General features: G+C 56.2%; 1 protein-coding gene across 2 annotated transcripts in view; it reads right to left on the reverse strand.

Moving 5' to 3' along the window:
- The window catches only part of helz2 (helicase with zinc finger 2, transcriptional coactivator), a 45,932-nt gene that overhangs the window by 6,281 nt on the left and 19,569 nt on the right, over positions 1 to 20,082 (reverse strand). The window contains exons 9-15 of one of the 2 annotated variants that reach the window (XM_031894469.1): positions 19,779 to 19,864; positions 18,619 to 18,747; positions 15,021 to 15,176; positions 6,265 to 6,406; positions 5,111 to 5,227; positions 2,643 to 2,835; positions 98 to 232 (exon numbers count right to left, since the gene is read on the reverse strand). In XM_031894469.1, the coding sequence (XP_031750329.1) occupies positions 98 to 232; positions 2,643 to 2,835; positions 5,111 to 5,227; positions 6,265 to 6,406; positions 15,021 to 15,176; positions 18,619 to 18,747; positions 19,779 to 19,864 (958 nt within the window). Of the gene's footprint in view, positions 1 to 97; positions 233 to 2,642; positions 2,836 to 5,110; positions 5,228 to 6,264; positions 6,407 to 15,020; positions 15,177 to 18,618; positions 18,748 to 19,778; positions 19,865 to 20,082 lie in introns of those variants that run through there. The other variant, XR_004220645.1, reaches the window with a different exon arrangement.

Raw genomic sequence — 20,082 nt, forward strand, 5'->3', positions numbered from 1 at the left:
GGGGTGTAAGAGCACAGTTAGGCTCCGCCCCTTGTATTGGGGCAAATGTTTCTTTGCCAAATACCCCCCCCCACCTTCCTGCACTCATGATATTTACCATACGGTATTGAGTATCTAGGAGCAGCGCCCTCTCCTGGTATCTCTCAAAGAGCGAGCGGTCCATTCTGAGAGTGCGGCCCAAGTCATTCAGAACCACGGGGCGGAGCTGTCGGTGGTCTCCCAGCAGCACAACCTGCACATATTAGTAGGGCACTTCATTATGGGCCAGTACTGCCCTTGGCAAATGTACCCTTGGTATCTGGGGGGGTACAGGGGGTTCCCTGGGTATCTGGGGGGGGTACGGGGGTTCCCTGGGTATCTGGGGGGTACATGGGGTTCCCTGGGTATCTGGGGGGTACACGGGGTTCCCTGGGTATCTTGGGAGGTACAGGGGTTCCTGGGTATCTGGGGGGGTACAGGGGTTCCCTGGGTATCTGGGGGAGGTACAGGGGGTTCCCTGGGTATCTGGGGGGGTACAGGGGTTCCCTGGGTATCTGGGGGGTACAGGGGGTTCCCTGGGTATCTGGGGGGGTACAGGGGTTCCCTGGGTATCTGGGGGGTACAGGGGTTCCCTGGGTATCTGGGGGGGTACAGGGGGTTCCCTGGGTATCTGGAGGGGTACAGGGGGTTCCCTGGGTATCTGGGGGGTACAGGGGGTTCCCTGGGTATCTGGAGGGTACAGGGGTTCCCTGGGTATCTGGGGGGGTACAGGGGTTCCCTGGGTATCTGGGGGGTACAGGGGGTTCCCTGGGTATCTGGGGGAGGTACAGGGGGTTCCCTGGGTATCTGGGGGAGGTACAGGGGGTTCCTGGGTATCTGGAGGGTACAGGGGGTTCCCTGGGTAATCTGGGGGAGGTACAGGGGTTCCCTGGGTATCTGGGGAGGTACAGGGGTTCCCTGGGTATCTGGGGGAGGTACAGGGGGGTTCCCTGGGTATCTGGGGAGGTACAGGGGGTTCCCTGGGTATCTGGGGAGTACGGGGGTTCCCTGGGTATCTGGGGGGTACACGGGGTTCCCTGGGTATCTGGGGAGGTACAGGGGTTCCCTGGGTATCTGGGGGGGTACAGGGGGTTCCCTGGGTATCTGGGGGAGGTACAGGGTTCCTGGGTATCTGGGGGGGTACAGGGGGTTCCCTGGGTATCTGGGGGGGTACAGGGGGTTCCCTGGGTATCTGGGGGGTACAGGGGGTTCCCTGGGTATCTGGGGAGTACAGGGGGTTCCCTGGGTATCTCTGGGGAGGTACAGGGGGTTCCCTGGGTATCTGGGGGAGGTACAGGGGGGTTCCCTGGGTATCTGGGGGAGGTACAGGGGTTCCCTGGGTATTCTGGGGAGGTACAGGGGTTCCCTGGGTATCTGGGGAGGTTACAGGGGGTTCCCTGGGTATCTGGGGGAGGTACAGGGGGTTCCCCTGGGTATCTGGGGGGGTACAGGGGGTTCCCTGGGTATCTGGGGGAGGTACAGGGGGTTCCCTGGGTATCTCTGGGGGAGGTACAGGGGGTTCCCTGGGTATCTGGGGAGGTACAGGGGGGTTCCCTGGGTATCTGGGGGAGGTACAGGGGGTTCCCTGGTATCTGGGGAGGTACAGGGGGTTCCCTGGGTATCCTGGGGGAGGTACGGGGGTTCCCTGGGTATCTGGGGGGTACAGGGGGTTCCCTGGGTATCTGGGGGGGTACAGGGGGTTCCCTGGGTATCTGGGGGAGGTACGGGGGGTTCCCTGGGTATCTGGGGGAGGTACACGGGGTTCCCTGGGTATCTGGGGGAAACTGTAAACTGGCCTTGAATGAAAGGGAATTCACCGAGTGATCCTATCCCACACTGACACCGAGTGATCCTATCCCACACTGACACCGAGTGATCCTATCCCACACTGACACCGAGTGATCCTATCCCACACTGACACCGAGTGATCCTATCCCACACTGACACCGAGTGATCCTATCCCACACTGACACCGAGTGATCCTATCCCACACTGACACCGAGTGATCCTATCCCACACTGACACCGAGTGACCCTATCCCACACTGACACCGAGTGACCCTATCCCACACTGACACCGAGTGATCCTATCCCATACTGACACCGAGTGATCCTATCCCACACTGACACCGAGTGACCCTATCCCACACTGACACCGAGTGACCCTATCCCACACTGACACCGAGTGATCCTATCCCACACTGACACCGAGTGATCCTATCCCACACTGACACCGAGTGACCCTATCCCACACTGACACCGAGTGATCCTATCCCATACTGACACCGAGTGATCCTATCCCACACTGACACCGAGTGACCCTATCCCACACTGACACCGAGTGATCCTATCCCATACTGACACCGAGTGATCCTATCCCACACTGACACCGAGTGATCCTATCCCACACTGACACCGAGTGATCCTATCCCACACTGACACCGAGTGACCCTATCCCACACTGACACCGAGTGATCCTATCCCATACTGACAGTAAGTGATCCTATCCCATACTGACAGTAAGTGATTCTATCCCATACTGACAGTAAGTGATTCTATCCCATACTGACAGTAAGTGATTCTATGCCATACTGACAGTGATTCTATCCCATACTATATACTTACCGACTGAACCCGTTTGTGACTCACTAGCGGAACAAGGGTTTCGGGTTCGGTACACATCGCGCTCTCGTCGATGACAAGCTGTGACACGGGCAGGCGGGTGAGGGAGGCGCCAGATGAGGTGATGCAAGTGCAGAGGATGATGTCATGGCGTGCCAGTTCCACACTGCGGGCATCATACAGCAGTTTCTTGTACCTGCCCCAGAGATTAGGGTAGAACATCGGGTTAGAGGCCGAGCATGGGAATATTCTATACACCTGTACCTGCCCTGGGAGGGGCTCTTACCCCTCGGCCCCCGGGCTTCTCTGTGCGCTTGTGCTTGGGGCGCACGTTGGGACATGGGGCAAATCTAACGCTGGCACAGGGCACATGGGCACTGGTGGAGTTTTAGCACCAGATTTGAATTTAAAAGGCCCTTTCAGTTAGTGAGCATTGCCCAGCTGCCTGTTTGGCTACCGTTCCTGCTAAAGCCATGTCCCTTTGTTACTGACTCATGCCTGCCCTGACTCCTCAGATTGCTGCCTGCCCTGACTCCTCAGATTGCTGCCTGCCCTGACTCCTCAGATTGCTGCCTGCTCTGACTCCTCAGATTGCTGCCTGCCCTGACTCCTCAGATTGCTGCCTGCCCTGACTCCTCAGATTGCTGCCTGCTCTGACTCCTCAGATTGCTGCCTGCCCTGACTCCTCAGATTGCTGCCTGCCCTGACTCCTCAAATTGCTGCCTGCCCTGACTCCTCAAATTGCTGCCTGCTCTGACTCCTCAGATTGCTGCCTGCTCCTGACTCCTCAGATTGCTGCCTGCCCTGACTCCTCAGATTGCTGCCTGCCCTGACTCCTCCAAATTGCTGCCTGCTCTGACTCCTCAGATTGCTGCCTGCCCTGACTGCTCAGATTGCTGCCTGCTCTGACTCCTCAGATTGCTGCCTGCCCTGACTCCTCAGATTGCTGCCTGCTCTGGCTCCTCAGATTGCTGCCTGCCCTGACTCCTCAGATTGCTGCCTGCCCTGACTCCTCAGATTGCTGCCTGCCCTGACTCCTCAGATTGTTGCCTGCTCTGACTCCTCAGATTGCTGCCTGCCATGACTCCTCAGATTGCTGCCTGCTCTGACTCCTCAGATTGCTGCCTGCTCTGACTCCTCAGATTGCTGCCTGCCCTGACTCCTGCTTGCTTCCTGACTGTTTGCTGCCTGCCGACTCCTCCCTGCTTCCTGTTTGCTGCCTGCCCTGACTCCTCAGATTGCTGCCTGCCCTGACTCCTCAGATTGCTGCCTGCCATGACTCCTCAGATTGCTGCCTGCTCTGACTCCTCAGATTGCTGCCTGCCCTGACTCCTCAGATTGCTGCCTGCCCTGACTCCTCAGATTGCTGCCTGCTCTGACTCCTCAGATTGCTGCCTGCCCTGACTCCTCAGATTGCTGCCTGCTCTGACTCCTCAGATTGCTGCCTGCCCTGACTCCTCAGATTGCTGCCTGCTCTGACTCCTCAGATTGCTGCCTGCCCTGACTCCTTCTTGCTTCCTGACTGCTGCCTGCCGACTCCTCCCTGCTTCCTGTTTGCTGCCTATCCTGACTCCTCAGATTGCTGCCTGCCCTGACTCCTGCTTGCTTCCTGTTTGCTGCCTGCTGACTCCTCCCTGCTTCCTGTTTGCTGCCTGCTCTGACTCCTCCCTGCTTTTTGACTCTGATTGCTTGTTGCCTGCCCTGACTCCTCCCTGCTTCCTGACTGTTTGCTGCCTGCTGACTCCTCCCTGCTTCCTGTTTGCTGCCTGCCCTGACTCCTCCCTGCTTCCTGACTGTTTGCTGACTTCCCTGCCTTCTCCCTACTTGTTTTCTGCCTGCCCTGACTCCTCCCTGCTTCCTGACTCTGACTGTTTGCTGCCTGCCCTGACTCCTCCCTGCTTCCTGACTGTTTGCTGCCTGCCCTGACTCCTCCCTGCTTCCTGACTCTGACTGTTTGCTGCCTGCCCTGACTCCTCCCTGCTTCCTGACTCTGACTGTTTGCTGCCTGCCCTGACTCCTCCCTGCTTCCTGACTGTTTGCTGCCTGCCCTGACTCCTCCCTGCTTCCTGACTCTGACTGTTTGCTGCCTGCCCTGACTCCTCCCTGCTTCCTGACTCTGACTGTTTGCTGCCTGCCCTGACTCCTCCCTGCTTCCTGACTGTTTGCTGCCTGCCCTGACTCCTCCCTGCTTCCTGACTCTGACTGTTTGCTGCCTGCCCTGACTCCTCCCTGCTTCCTGACTGTTTGCTGCCTGCCCTGACTCCAAAAGGGCATTGGTAAAGGCCAGTTCCGACAGGGATCTCCTGCTCACTAAAGAGTGTAAGCTTCTCGCAGGGTTCCTGCCACACGGATCACCCCAATGCACAGCACAGGTGGTTCTGGGCCCAGGATCCGTTATTAGGGACAGACAGATGGACAAATATAGACTGACACACAGACAAGACTGACCCCCCCCCCCAATAGATTCTTACTCAGCCACTTCCTCAGGGGTGATCCTATCTCCATTCTGGATCCGTCTGTCCATCAGTAGAATCCTATTGGCGTATTGATTGGTCGGCTGCCGGATCAGGTGGTGCAAAGTGATGGACCTGCAAACAAACAAGGTCACACTGTACCGCAGCCTTTACCCCCAACCATCCTGCAGAGCATTTCTCCCCCTACTATGCTGCAGAGCCCTCTCCCCCTAACATCCTGCAGAGCATTTCTCCCCCTACCATCCTGCAGAGCGTTTCTCCCCCTACCATCCTGCAGAGCATTTCTCCCCCTACCATCCTGCAGAGCATTTCTCCCCCTACCATCCTGCAGAGCGTTTCTCCCCCTACCATCCTGCAGAGCATTTCTCCCCCTACCACCCTGCAGAGCGTTTCTCCCCCTACCATCCTGCAGAGCATTTCTCCCCCTACTATCCTGCAGAGTCCTCTCCCTCTACCACCCTGCAGAGCGTTTCTCCCTCTACCACCCTGCAGAGCGTTTCTCCCCCTACCACCCTGCAGAGCGTTTCTCCCCCTACCACCCTGCAGAGCGTTTCTCCCCCTACCACCCTGCAGAGCGTTTCTCCCCCTACCACCCAGCAGAGCGTTTTCTCCCCCTACCACCCTGCAGAGCGTTTCTCCCCCTACCACCCTGCAGAGCGTTTCTCTCCCTACCATCCTGCAGAGCGTTTCTCCCCCTACCATCCTGCAGAGCGTTTCTCCCCCTACCATCCTGCAGAGCCCTCTCCCCCTACCATCCTGCAGAACATTTCTCCCCCTACCATCCTGCAGAGCGTTTCTCCCCCTACCACCCTGCAGAGCGTTTCTCCCCCTACCACCCTGCAGAGCGTTTCTCCCCCTACCACCCTGCAGAGCGTTTCTCCCCCTACCACCCTGCAGAGCGTTTCTCCCCCTACCACCCTGCAGAGCGTTTCTCCCCCTACCATCCTGCAGAGCATTTCTCCCCCTACCATCCTGCAGAGCATTTCTCCCCCTACCACCCTGCAGAGCATTTCTCCCCCTACCACCCTGCAGAGCGTTTCTCCCCCTACCACCCTGCAGAGCGTTTCTCCCCCTACCACCCTGCAGAGCGTTTCTCCCCCTACCACCCTGCAGAGCGTTTCTCCCAGGCTGTATAGCCCCTCCCATCTCACCTGAGCTCCGGGTTGGGTTTTCCCTCTCTCAGGTATCCGGACATGCGAAGGCCACTTCCTGGATACGGAAATTCATCCAATTCTATTTGCTCGCTGTATACACGCAGAGGGCGGAGTCTGGTCCGGAGTGGGAGGAGCATCTCTAGGTAAAAATTACCATTACTTCATCTACTGTGTATGGGTGTCTCCCCCATGTTATGTAGCAACTCGGGGGGCTCTCATACATACAGGGCTCCCCAACTCTACAGAGATCTTCCCTATGTGAACAGGGGGCGCCCTATATACACACACAGAGGGGCCCCCTATATATACACACAGAGGGGCCCCCTATATATACACACACAGAGGGGCCCCCTATATACACACACAGAGGGGCCCCCTATATACACACACAGAGGGGCCCCCTATATACACACACACACAGAGGGGCCCCCTATATACACACACAGAGGGGCCCCCTATATACACACACAGAGGGGCCCCCTATATACACACACAGAGGGGCCCCTATATACACACACAGAGGGGGCCCCCTATATACACACACACACAGAGGGGCCCCCTATATACACACACAGAGGGGCCCCCTATATACACACACAGAGGGGCCCCCTATATACACACACAGAGGGGCCCCCTATATACACACACACAGAGGGGCCCCCTATATACACACACACAGAGGGGCCCCCTATATACACACACAGAGGGGCCCCCTATATACACACACAGAGGGGCCCCCTATATACACACACACAGAGGGGCCCCCTATATACACACACAGAGGGGCCCCCTATATACACACACAGAGGGGCCCCCTATATACACACACACAGAGGGGCCCCCTATATACACACACACAGAGGGGCCCCCTATATACACACACAGAGGGGCCCCCTATATACACACACAGAGGGGCCCCCTATATACACACACAGAGGGGCCCCTATATACACACACACAGAGGGGCCCCCTATATACACACACAGAGGGGCCCCCTATATACACACACAGAGGGCCCCCTATATACACACACAGAGGGGCCCCCTATATACACACACAGAGGGGCCCCCTATATACACACACACAGAGGGGCCCCCTATATACACACACAGAGGGCCCCCTATATACACACACAGAGGGGCCCCCCTATATACACACACAGAGGGGCCCCCTATATACACACACACAGAGGGGCCCCCTATATACACACACAGAGGGCCCCCTATATACACACACAGAGGGGCCCCCTATATACACACACACAGAGGGGCCCCCTATATACACACACAGAGGGGCCCCCTATATATATACACACACAGAGGGCCCCCTATATACACACACACAGAGGGGCCCCTATATACACACACAGAGGGGCCCCCTATATATATACACACAGAGGGCCCCCTATATACACACACAGAGGGGCCCCCTATATACACACACAGAGGGGCCCCCTATATATATACACACACAGAGGGCCCCCTATATACACACACACAGAGGGGCCCCCTATATACACACACAGAGGGGCCCCCTATATACACACACAGAGGGGCCCCCTATATACACACACAGAGGGGTCCCTATATACACACACAGAGGGGCCCCCTATATACACACACAGAGGGGCCCCCTATATACACACACACAGGGGCCCCCTATATACACACACAGAGGGCCCCCTATATACACACACAGAGGGCCCCCTATATACACACACAGAGGGCCCCCTATATACACACACAGAGGGGCCCCCTATATACACACACACACAGGGGCCCCCTATATACACACACAGAGGGCCCCCTATATACACACACAGAGGGGCCCCCTATATACACACACAGAGGGCCCCCTATATACACACACAGAGGGGCCCCCTATATACACACACAGAGGGGCCCCCTATATACACACACACAGAGGGGCCCCCTATATACACACACACAGAGGGGCCCCCTATATACACACACAGAGGGGCCCCCTATATACACACACAGAGGGGCCCCCTATATATATACACACACAGAGGGCCCCCTATATACACACACAGAGGGCCCCCTATATACACACACAGAGGGGCCCCCCTATATACACACACAGAGGGCCCCCTTATACACACAGAGGGGGCCCCCTATATACACACACAGAGGGCCCCCTATATACACACACAGAGGGGCCCCCTATATACACACACACAGAGGGGCCCCCTATATACACACACAGAGGGGCCCCCTATATACACACACAGAGGGCCCCCTATATACACACACAGAGGGGCCCCCTATATACACACACAGAGGGGCCCCCTATATACACACACAGAGGGGCCCCCTATATACACACACAGAGGGCCCCCTATATACACACACAGAGGGGCCCCCTATATACACACACAGAGGGCCCCCTATATACACACACAGAGGGGCCCCCTATATATATACACACACAGAGGGGCCCCCTATATACACACACAGAGGGGCCCCCTATATACACACACAGAGGGGCCCCCTATATACACACACAGAGGGGCCCCTATATACACACACACAGAGGGGCCCCCTATATACACACACAGAGGGGCCCCCTATATACACACACAGAGGGGCCCCCTATATACACACACACAGAGGGGCCCCCTATATACACACACAGAGGGGCCCCCTATATACACACACAGAGGGGGCCCCTATATATACACACACAGAGGGGCCCCCTATATACACACACAGAGGGGCCCCTATATATACACACACACAGAGGGGCCCCCTATATACACACACAGAGGGGCCCCCTATATACACACACACAGAGGGGCCCCCTATATACACACACAGAGGGGCCCCCTATATACACACACAGAGGGGCCCCCTATATACACACACAGAGGGGCCCCCTATATACACACACACAGAGGGGCCCCCTATATACACACACAGAGGGGCCCCCTATATACACACACAGAGGGGCCCCCTATATACACACACACAGAGGGGCCCCCTATATACACACACACAGAGGGGCCCCCTATATACACACACAGAGGGGCCCCCTATATACACACACAGAGGGGCCCCCTATATACACACACACAGAGGGGCCCCTATATACACACACACAGAGGGGCCCCCTATATACACACACAGAGGGGCCCCCTATATACACACACAGAGGGGCCCCCTATATACACACACCAGAGGGGCCCCCTATATACACACCACAGAGGGGCCCCCTATATACACACACAGAGGGGCCCCCTTATACACACACAGAGGGGCCCCCTATATACACACACAGAGGGGCCCCCTATATATATACACACACAGAGGGCCCCCTATATACACACACAGAGGGGCCCCCTATATATATATACACACAGAGGGCCCCCTATATACACACACAGAGGGGCCCCCTATATATATACACACACAGAGGGCCCCCTATATACACACACAGAGGGGCCCCTATATACACACACAGAGGGGCCCCCTATATACACACACACAGGGGCCCCCTATATACACACACAGAGGGCCCCCTATATACACACACAGAGGGCCCCCTATATACACACACAGAGGGGCCCCCTATATACACACACAGAGGGGCCCCCTATATACACACACACAGGGGCCCCCTATATACACACACAGAGGGCCCCCTATATACACACACAGAGGGCCCCCTATATACACACACAGAGGGCCCCCTATATACACACACAGAGGGGCCCCCTATATACACACACAGAGGGGCCCCCTATATACACACACACAGAGGGCCCCCTATATACACACACAGAGGGCCCCCTATATACACACACAGAGGGGCCCCCTATATACACACACAGAGGGGCCCCCTATATACACACACAGAGGGGCCCCCTATATACACACACACAGAGGGGCCCCCTATATACACACACAGAGGGGCCCCCTATATACACACACACAGAGGGGCCCCCTATATACACACACAGAGGGCCCCCTATATACACACACAGAGGGGCCCCCTATATACACACACACAGAGGGCCCCCTATATACACACACAGAGGGGCCCCTATATACACACACACAGAGGGGCCCCCTATATACACACACAGAGGGGCCCCCTATATACACACACACAGAGGGGCCCCCTATATACACACACAGAGGGCCCCCTATATACACACACAGAGGGCCCCCTATATACCACAGGGCCCCTAACACACAGAGGGGCCCCCTATATTACACCCACACAGAGGGGCCCCCTATATACACACACACAGAGGGGCCCCCTATATACACCACACAGAGGGGCCCCCTATATACACACACAGAGGGGCCCCCTATATACACACACAGAGGGGCCCCCTATATACACACACACAGAGGGGCCCCCTATATACACACACACAGAGGGGCCCCCTATATACACACACCAGATGGGCCCCCTATATACACACACAGAGGGGCCCCTATATACACACACAGAGGGGCCCCCTATATACACACACAGAGGGGCCCCCTATATACACACCACAGAGGGGCCCCCTATATACACACACAGAGGGGCCCCCTATATACACACCACAGAGGGGCCCCCTATATACACACACACAGAGGGGCCCCCTATATACACACACACAGAGGGGCCCCCTATATACACACACAGAGGGGCCCCCTATATACACACACACAGAGGGCCCCCCTATATACACACACAGAGGGCCCCCTATATACACACACAGAGGGCCCCCTATATACACACACAGAGGGGCCCCCTATATACACACACACAGAGGGCCCCCTATATACACACACAGAGGGGCCCCCTATATACACACACACAGAGGGGCCCCCTATATACACACACAGAGGGGCCCCCTATATACACACACAGAGGGGCCCCCTATATACACACACACAGAGGGGCCCCCTATATACACACACACAGAGGGGCCCCCTATATACACACACACAGAGGGGCCCCCTATATACACACACAGAGGGGCCCCCTATATACACACACACAGAGGGGCCCCCTATATACACACACAGAGGGGCCCCCTATATACACACACACAGAGGGGCCCCCTATATACACACACACAGAGGGGCCCCCTATATACACACACAGAGGGGCCCCCTATATACACACACAGAGGGCCCCCTATATACACACACACAGAGGGGCCCCCTATATACACACACACAGAGGGCCCCCTATATACACACACACAGAGGGGCCCCCTATATACACACACAGAGGGGCCCCCTATATACACACACAGAGGGGCCCCCTATATACACACAGAGGGGCCCCTATATACACACACAGAGGGGCCCCCTATATACACACACACAGAGGGGCCCCCTATATACACACACACACAGAGGGGCCCCCTATATACACACACAGAGGGGCCCCCTATATACACACACAGAGGGGCCCCCTATATATACACACACAGAGGGGCCCCCTATATACACACACAGAGGGCCCCTATATATACACACACACAGAGGGCCCCCTATATACACACACAGAGGGGCCCCCTATATACACACACACAGAGGGGCCCCCTATATACACACACCAGAGGGGCCCCCTATATACACACACAGAGGGGCCCCCTATATACACACACAGAGGGCCCCCTATATACACACACACAGAGGGGCCCCCTATATACACACACAGAGGGGCCCCCTATATACACACACAGAGGGGCCCCCTATATACACAGGCCCTACACAGAGGGGCCCCCTATATACACACACACAGAGGGGCCCCCTATATACACACACAGAGGGGCCCCCTATATACACACACAGAGGGGCCCCCTATATACACACACACAGAGGGGCCCCTATATACACACACACAGAGGGGCCCCCTATATACACACACAGAGGGGCCCCCTATATACACACACAGAGGGGCCCCCTATATACACACACAGAGGGGCCCCCTATATACACACACAGAGGGGCCCCCTATATACACACACAGAGGGGCCCCCTATATACACACACACAGAGGGGCCCCCTATATACACACACAGAGGGGCCCCCTATATATATACACACACAGAGGGCCCCCTATATACACACACAGAGGGGCCCCCTATATATATATACACACACAGAGGGCCCCCTATATACACACACAGAGGGCCCCCTATATATATACACACACAGAGGGCCCCCTATATACACACACAGAGGGGCCCCCTATATACACACACAGAGGGGCCCCCTATATACACACACACAGGGGCCCCCTATATACACACACAGAGGGCCCCCTATATACACACACAGAGGGCCCCCTATATACACACACAGAGGGCCCCCTATATACACACCACAGAGGGGGCCCCCTATATACACACACACAGGGGCCCCCTATATACACACACAGAGGGCCCCCTATATACACACAACAGAGGGCCCCCTATATACACACACAGAGGGCCCCCTATATACACACACAGAGGGCCCCCTATATACACACACAGAGGGGCCCCCTATATACACACACACAGAGGGCCCCCTATATACACACACAGAGGGCCCCCTATATACACACACAGAGGGGCCCCCTATATACACACACAGAGGGGCCCCTATATACACACACAGAGGGCCCCCTATATACACACACACAGAGGGGCCCCCTATATACACACACAGAGGGGCCCCCTATATACACACACACAGAGGCGGCCCCCTATATACACACACAGAGGGCCCCCTATATACACACACAGAGGGGCCCCCTATATACACACACACAGAGGGCCCCCTATATACACACACAGAGGGGCCCCCTATATACACACACACAGAGGGGCCCCCTATATACACACACAGAGGGGCCCCCTATATACACACACACAGAGGGGCCCCCTATATACACACACAGAGGGCCCCCTATATACACACACAGAGGGCCCCCTATATACACACACAGAGGGGCCCCCTATATACACACACACAGAGGGGCCCCCTATATACACACACACAGAGGGGCCCCCTATATACACACACAGAGGGGCCCCCTATATACACACACAGAGGGGCCCCCTATATACACACACAGAGGGGCCCCCTATATACACACACACAGAGGGGCCCCCTATATACACACACACAGAGGGGCCCCCTATATACACACACAGAGGGGCCCCCTATATACACACACACAGAGGGGCCCCCTATATACACACACAGAGGGGCCCCCTATATACACACACACAGAGGGGCCCCCTATATACACACACAGAGGGGCCCCCTATATACACACACAGAGGGGCCCCCTATATACACACACACAGAGGGGCCCCCTATATACACACACACAGAGGGGCCCCCTATATACACACACAGAGGGGCCCCCTATATACACACACACAGAGGGGCCCCCTATATACACACACAGAGGGCCCCCTATATACACACACAGAGGGGCCCCCTATATACACACAGGGGCCCCTATACACACACAGAGGGCCCCCTATATACACACACACAGAGGGGCCCCCTATATACACACACACAGAGGGGCCCCCTATATACACACACAGAGGGGCCCCCTATATACACACACAGAGGGGCCCCCTATATACACACACACAGAGGGGCCCCCTATATACACACACACAGAGGGGCCCCCTATATACACACACACAGAGGGGCCCCCTATATACACACACAGAGGGGCCCCCTATATACACACACACAGAGGGGCCCCCTATATACACACACAGAGGGGCCCCCTATATACACACACACAGAGGGGCCCCCTATATACACACACACAGAGGGGCCCCCTATATACACACACAGAGGGGCCCCCTATATACACACACAGAGGGCCCCCTATATACACACACACAGAGGGGCCCCCTATATACACACACACAGAGGGCCCCCTATATACACACACACAGAGGGGCCCCCTATATACACACACAGAGGGGCCCCCTATATACACACACAGAGGGGCCCCCTATATACACACAGAGGGGCCCCTATATACACACACAGAGGGGCCCCCTATATACACACACACAGAGGGGCCCCCTATATACACACACACACAGAGGGGCCCCCTATATACACACACAGAGGGGCCCCCTATATACACACACAGAGGGGCCCCCTATATACACACAGAGGGGCCCCTATATACACACACAGAGGGGCCCCTATATACACACACAGAGGGGCCCCCTATATACACACACAGAGGGCCCCCTATATACACACACACAGAGGGGCCCCCTATATACACACACACAGAGGGCCCCCTATATACACACACACAGAGGGGCCCCCTATATACACACACAGAGGGGCCCCCTATATACACACACAGAGGGCCCCCTATATACACACACACAGAGGGGCCCCCTATATACACACACACAGAGGGCCCCCTATATACACACACACAGAGGGGCCCCCTATATACACACACAGAGGGGCCCCCTATATACACACACAGAGGGGCCCCCTATATACACACAGAGGGGCCCCTATATACACACACAGAGGGGCCCCCTATATACACACACAGAGGGGCCCCCTATATACACACAGAGGGGCCCCTATATACACACACAGAGGGGCCCCTATATACACACACAGAGGGGCCCCTATATACATACACAGAGGGGCCCCCTATATATCATTTATTAATTTCCCATGGAGACACTTCCCCCCCCCCCCCCACTGAACCCCATTTTGCCCCCCCCTTACCTGCAAGAACATCCACCGACTTGTTGGAGGGGCCACAATACATGAGCAGCTTCCTGTCCGGCCCCTCCCCTTCCTGCGCACATGGCGGAACCGCCCCCTGGTTCATCTGGTGGAACCAATAAATGATATGAACCCCGACAACAGTCTTTCCTGTCCCTGAGAGAGAGAGAGAGAGAGAGCGCTCATACTCAGGGGAGCAAGCCCTCAGGAGAGAGAGAGCGCTCATACTCAGGGGAGCAAGCCCTCAGGAGAGAGAGAGAGAGTGCTCATACTCAGGGGAGCAAGCCCTCAGGAGAGAGACAGAGAGAGAGCTCATACTCAGGGGAGCAAGCCCTCAGGAGAGAGAGAGCGCTCATACTCAGGGGAGCAAGCCCTCAGGAGAGAGAGAGCGCTCATACTCAGGGGAGCAAGCCCTCAGGAGAGAGAGAGCGCTCATACTCAGGGGAGCAAGCCCTCAGGAGAGAGACAGAGAGCACTCGTACTCAGGGGAGCAAGCCCTCAGGAGAGAGACAGAGAGAGAGCTCATACTCAGGGGAGCAAGCCCTCAGGAGAGAGAGAGCGCTCATACTCAGGGGAGCAAGCCCTCAGGAGAGAGACAGCCTAGGTCGTGAGTGAGGGATAATGAGAGAGAGAGCACTCATACTCAGGGGAGCAAGCCCTCAGGAAAGAGACAGCCTAGGCCATGAGTGAGGGATAATGAGAGAGAGCACTCGTACTCAGGGGAGCAAGCCCTCAGGAGAGAGAGAGAGCGCTCATACTCAGGGGAGCAAGCCCTCAGGAGAGAGAGAGCGCTCATACTCAGGGGAGCAAGCCCTCAGGAGAGAGAGAGCGCTCATACTCAGGGGAGCAAGCCCTCAGGAGAGAGACAGAGAGAGAGCGCTCATACTCAGGGGAGCAAGCCCTCAGGAGAGAGAGAGAGCGCTCATACTCAGGGGAGCAAGCCCTCAGGAGAGAGAGAGAGAGAGAGCACTCGTACTCAGGGGAGCAAGCCCTCAGGAGAGAGACAGCCTAGGTCGTGAGTGAGGGATAATGAGAGAGAGAGCACTCATACTCAGGGGAGCAAGCCCTCAGGAGAGAGACAGCCTAGGTCGTGAGTGAGGGATAATGAGAGAGAGAGCACTCATACTCAGGGGAGCAAGCCCTCAGGAGAGAGACAGCCTAGGTCGTGAGTGAGGGATAATGAGAGAGAGAGCACTCATACTCAGGGGAGCAAGCCCTCAGAGGAACACAGGGAAGAGACAGCCTAGGCCGTGAGTGAGAGATAATGAGAGAGAGCACTCATACTCAGGGGAGCAAGCCCTCAGGAGAGAGACAGCCTAGGCCATGAGTGAGGGATAATGAGAGAGAGCACTCATACTCAGGGGAGCAAGCCCTCAGGAAAGAGACAGCCTAGGCCATGAGTGAGGGATAATGAGAGAGAGCACTCGTACTCAGGGGAGCAAGCCCTCAGGAAAGAGACAGCCTAGGCCATGAGTGAGGGATAATGAGAGAGAGCGCTCATACTCAGGGGAGCAAGCCCTCAGGAGAGAGAGAGCGCTCATACTCAGGGGAGCAAGCCCTCAGGAGAGAGAGAGAGAGTGCTCATACTCAGGGGAGCAAGCCCTCAGGAGAGAGACAGAGAGAGAGCTCATACTCAGGGGAGCAAGCCCTCAGGAGAGAGAGAGCGCTCATACTCAGGGGAGCAAGCCCTCAGGAGAGAGAGAGCGCTCATACTCAGGGGAGCAAGCCCTCAGGAGAGAGAGAGCGCTCATACTCAGGGGAGCAAGCCCTCAGGAGAGAGACAGAGAGCACTCGTACTCAGGGGAGCAAGCCCTCAGGAGAGAGACAGAGAGAGAGCTCATACTCAGGGGAGCAAGCCCTCAGGAGAGAGAGAGCGCTCATACTCAGGGGAGCAAGCCCTCAGGAGAGAGACAGCCTAGGTCGTGAGTGAGGGATAATGAGAGAGAGAGCACTCATACTCAGGGGAGCAAGCCCTCAGGAAAGAGACAGCCTAGGCCATGAGTGAGGGATAATGAGAGAGAGCACTCGTACTCAGGGGAGCAAGCCCTCAGGAGAGAGAGAGAGCGCTCATACTCAGGGGAGCAAGCCCTCAGGAGAGAGAGAGAGCGCTCATACTCAGGGGAGCAAGCCCTCAGGAGAGAGAGAGCGCTCATACTCAGGGGAGCAAGCCCTCAGGAGAGAGACAGAGAGAGAGCGCTCATACTCAGGGGAGCAAGCCCTCAGGAGAGAGAGAGAGAGAGCGCTCATACTCAGGGGAGCAAGCCCTCAGGAGAGAGAGAGAGAGAGAGCACTCGTACTCAGGGGAGCAAGCCCTCAGGAGAGAGAGAGAGAGAGCTCATACTCAGGGGAGCAAGCCCTCAGGAGAGAGACAGCCTAGGTCGTGAGTGAGGGATAATGAGAGAGAGAGCACTCATACTCAGGGGAGCAAGCCCTCAGGAGAGAGACAGCCTAGGTCGTGAGTGAGGGATAATGAGAGAGAGAGCACTCATACTCAGGGGAGCAAGCCCTCAGGAGAGAGACAGCCTAGGTCGTGAGTGAGGGATAATGAGAGAGAGAGCACTCATACTCAGGGGAGCAAGCCCTCAGAGGAACACAGGGAAGAGACAGCCTAGGCCGTGAGTGAGAGATAATGAGAGAGAGCACTCATACTCAGGGGAGCAAGCCCTCAGGAGAGAGACAGCCTAGGCCATGAGTGAGGGATAATGAGAGGGAGCACTCATACTCAGGGGAGCAAGCCCTCAGGAAAGAGACAGCCTAGGCCATGAGTGAGGGATAATGAGAGAGAGCACTCGTACTCAGGGGAGCAAGCCCTCAGGAAAGAGACAGCCTAGGCCATGAGTGAGGGATAATGAGAGAGAGCACTCATACTCAGGGGAGCAAGCCCTCAGGAGAGAGACAGCCTAGGCCATGAGTGAGGGATAATGAGAGAGAGCACTCGTACTCAGGGGAGCAAGCCCTCAGGAGAGAGACAGCCTAGGCCATGAGTGAGGGATAATGAGAGAGAGCACTCATACTCAGGGGAGAAAGCCCTCAGGAGAGAGACAGCCTAGGCCATGAGTGAGGGATAATGAGAGAGAGCACTCATACTCAGGGGAGCAAGCCCTCAGGAGAGAGACAGCCTAGGCCATGAGTGAGGGATAATGAGAGAGAGCACTCATACTCAGGGGAGCAAGCCCTCAGGAGAGAGACAGCCTAGGCCGTGAGTGAGGGATAATGAGAGAGAGCACTCATACTCAGGGGAGCAAGCCCTCAGAGGAACACTGGGGAGAGACAGCCTTCTTCTGACTCTTTGCAGCTTTCAAATGGGGGTCACTGACCCCGGCAGCCAAACCCTATTGCTCTGTGAGGCTCCAGTTTTATTGTTACTGTTACTTTTTATTCCTTATTGTTCTCTTCAGGCCTCTCCTACTTCCCTTCCAGTCTCTTACTGTTTGGTTACTAGGGTAAACTGGCCCCTAGCAACTAGTTAGCTGCTGCAATTCCAGAGCTCAATAATTTAAACAAAAAAATAAAGCCAATTGCCAGTTGGAATATGACTTATAGTTAGTTTAAAGGGGAACTATCCCTTTAATCAGCCCAATTCCAGCTTTTCACTTACCCGGGGGCCCCTGGATGAGAGTGAAAGGGCCCCTGAGTGCAGACTGCACGGCCTCCCTCTGGCTGGGGTTCAACCCCCGACCCAACCCCGGAATGTCGAAATTCCTCTCATTCCGGAACGTAGTGATGTCTGTGGAAATAGGCAAATAGCAGTACTGCCCCATACTCGGCCTTCTACTGCCCCATACTCGGCCTTCTACTGCCCCATACTCGGCCTTCTACTGCCCCATACTCGGCCTTCTACTGCCCCATACTCGGCCTTCTACTGCCCCATACTCGGCCTTCTACTGCCCCATACTCGGCCTTCTACTGCCCCATACTCGGCCTTCTACTGCCCCATACTCGGCCTTCTACTGCCCCATACTCGGCCTTCTACTGCCCCATACTCGGCCTTCTACTGCCCCATACTCGGCCTTCTACTGCCCCATACTCGGCCTTCTACTGCCCCATACTCGGCCTTCTACTGCCCCATACTCGGCCTTCTACTGCCCCATACTCGGCCTTCTACTGCCCCATACTCGGCCTTCTACTGCCCCATACTCGGCCTTCTACTGCCCCATACTCGGCCTTCTACTGCCCCATACTCGGCCTTCTACTGCCCCATACTCGGCCTTCTACTGCCCCATACTCGGCCTTGTCCTGCCCCATACTCGGCCTTGTACTGCCCCATACTCGGCCTTGTACTGCCCCATACTCGGCCTTGTACTGCCCCATACTCGGCCTTGTACTGCCCCATACTCGGCCTTGTACTGCCCCATACTCGGCCCTGTACTGCCCCATACTCGGCCCTGTACTGCCCCATACTCGGCCTTGTACTGCCCCATACTCGGCCTTGTACTGCCCCATACTCGGCCTTGTACTGCCCCATACTCGGCCTTGTACTGCCCCATACGCGGCCTTGTACTGCCCCATACTCGGCCTTCTACTGCCCCATACTCGGCCTTCTACTGCCCCATACTCGGCCTTCTACTGCCCCATACTCGGCCTTCTACTGCCCCATACTCGGCCTTGTACTGCCCCATACTCGGCCTTCTACTGCCCCATACTCGGCCTTCTACTGCCCCATATTCATTCCTTCAAGTTTCCATTCCCCGTATGCCACATTATTGCCCCCCTGGGGCAGTGCTTCTGGAGTTACTACACCAACCAGACATTACTCACCAGTCTCAGTGACCCGTTTCCCCAGGACAATGTTCTTAGCCAGTTCTGATGCCTCTTTCATCTGGTCCAATGCAGCCTCTTTACGTCTGAAAAACAAAAGGGGGTCACACAATCCTGGCACCCATGTGACTGTCTCTACTTCCTGTACATGGGGGAGTGTGTTTCCTGGTACTCATGTAACTGTCTCTACTTCCTGTACACGGGGGAGTGTATTTCCTGGTACCCATGTGACTGTCTCTACTTCCTGTACATGGGGGAGTGTGTTTCCTGGTACTCATGTAACTGTCTCTACTTCCTGTACACG

The sequence above is a fragment of the Xenopus tropicalis genome, chromosome 10, assembly GCF_000004195.4.
Source record: "Xenopus tropicalis strain Nigerian chromosome 10, UCB_Xtro_10.0, whole genome shotgun sequence".
NCBI lineage: Eukaryota > Metazoa > Chordata > Amphibia > Anura > Pipidae > Xenopus > Xenopus tropicalis.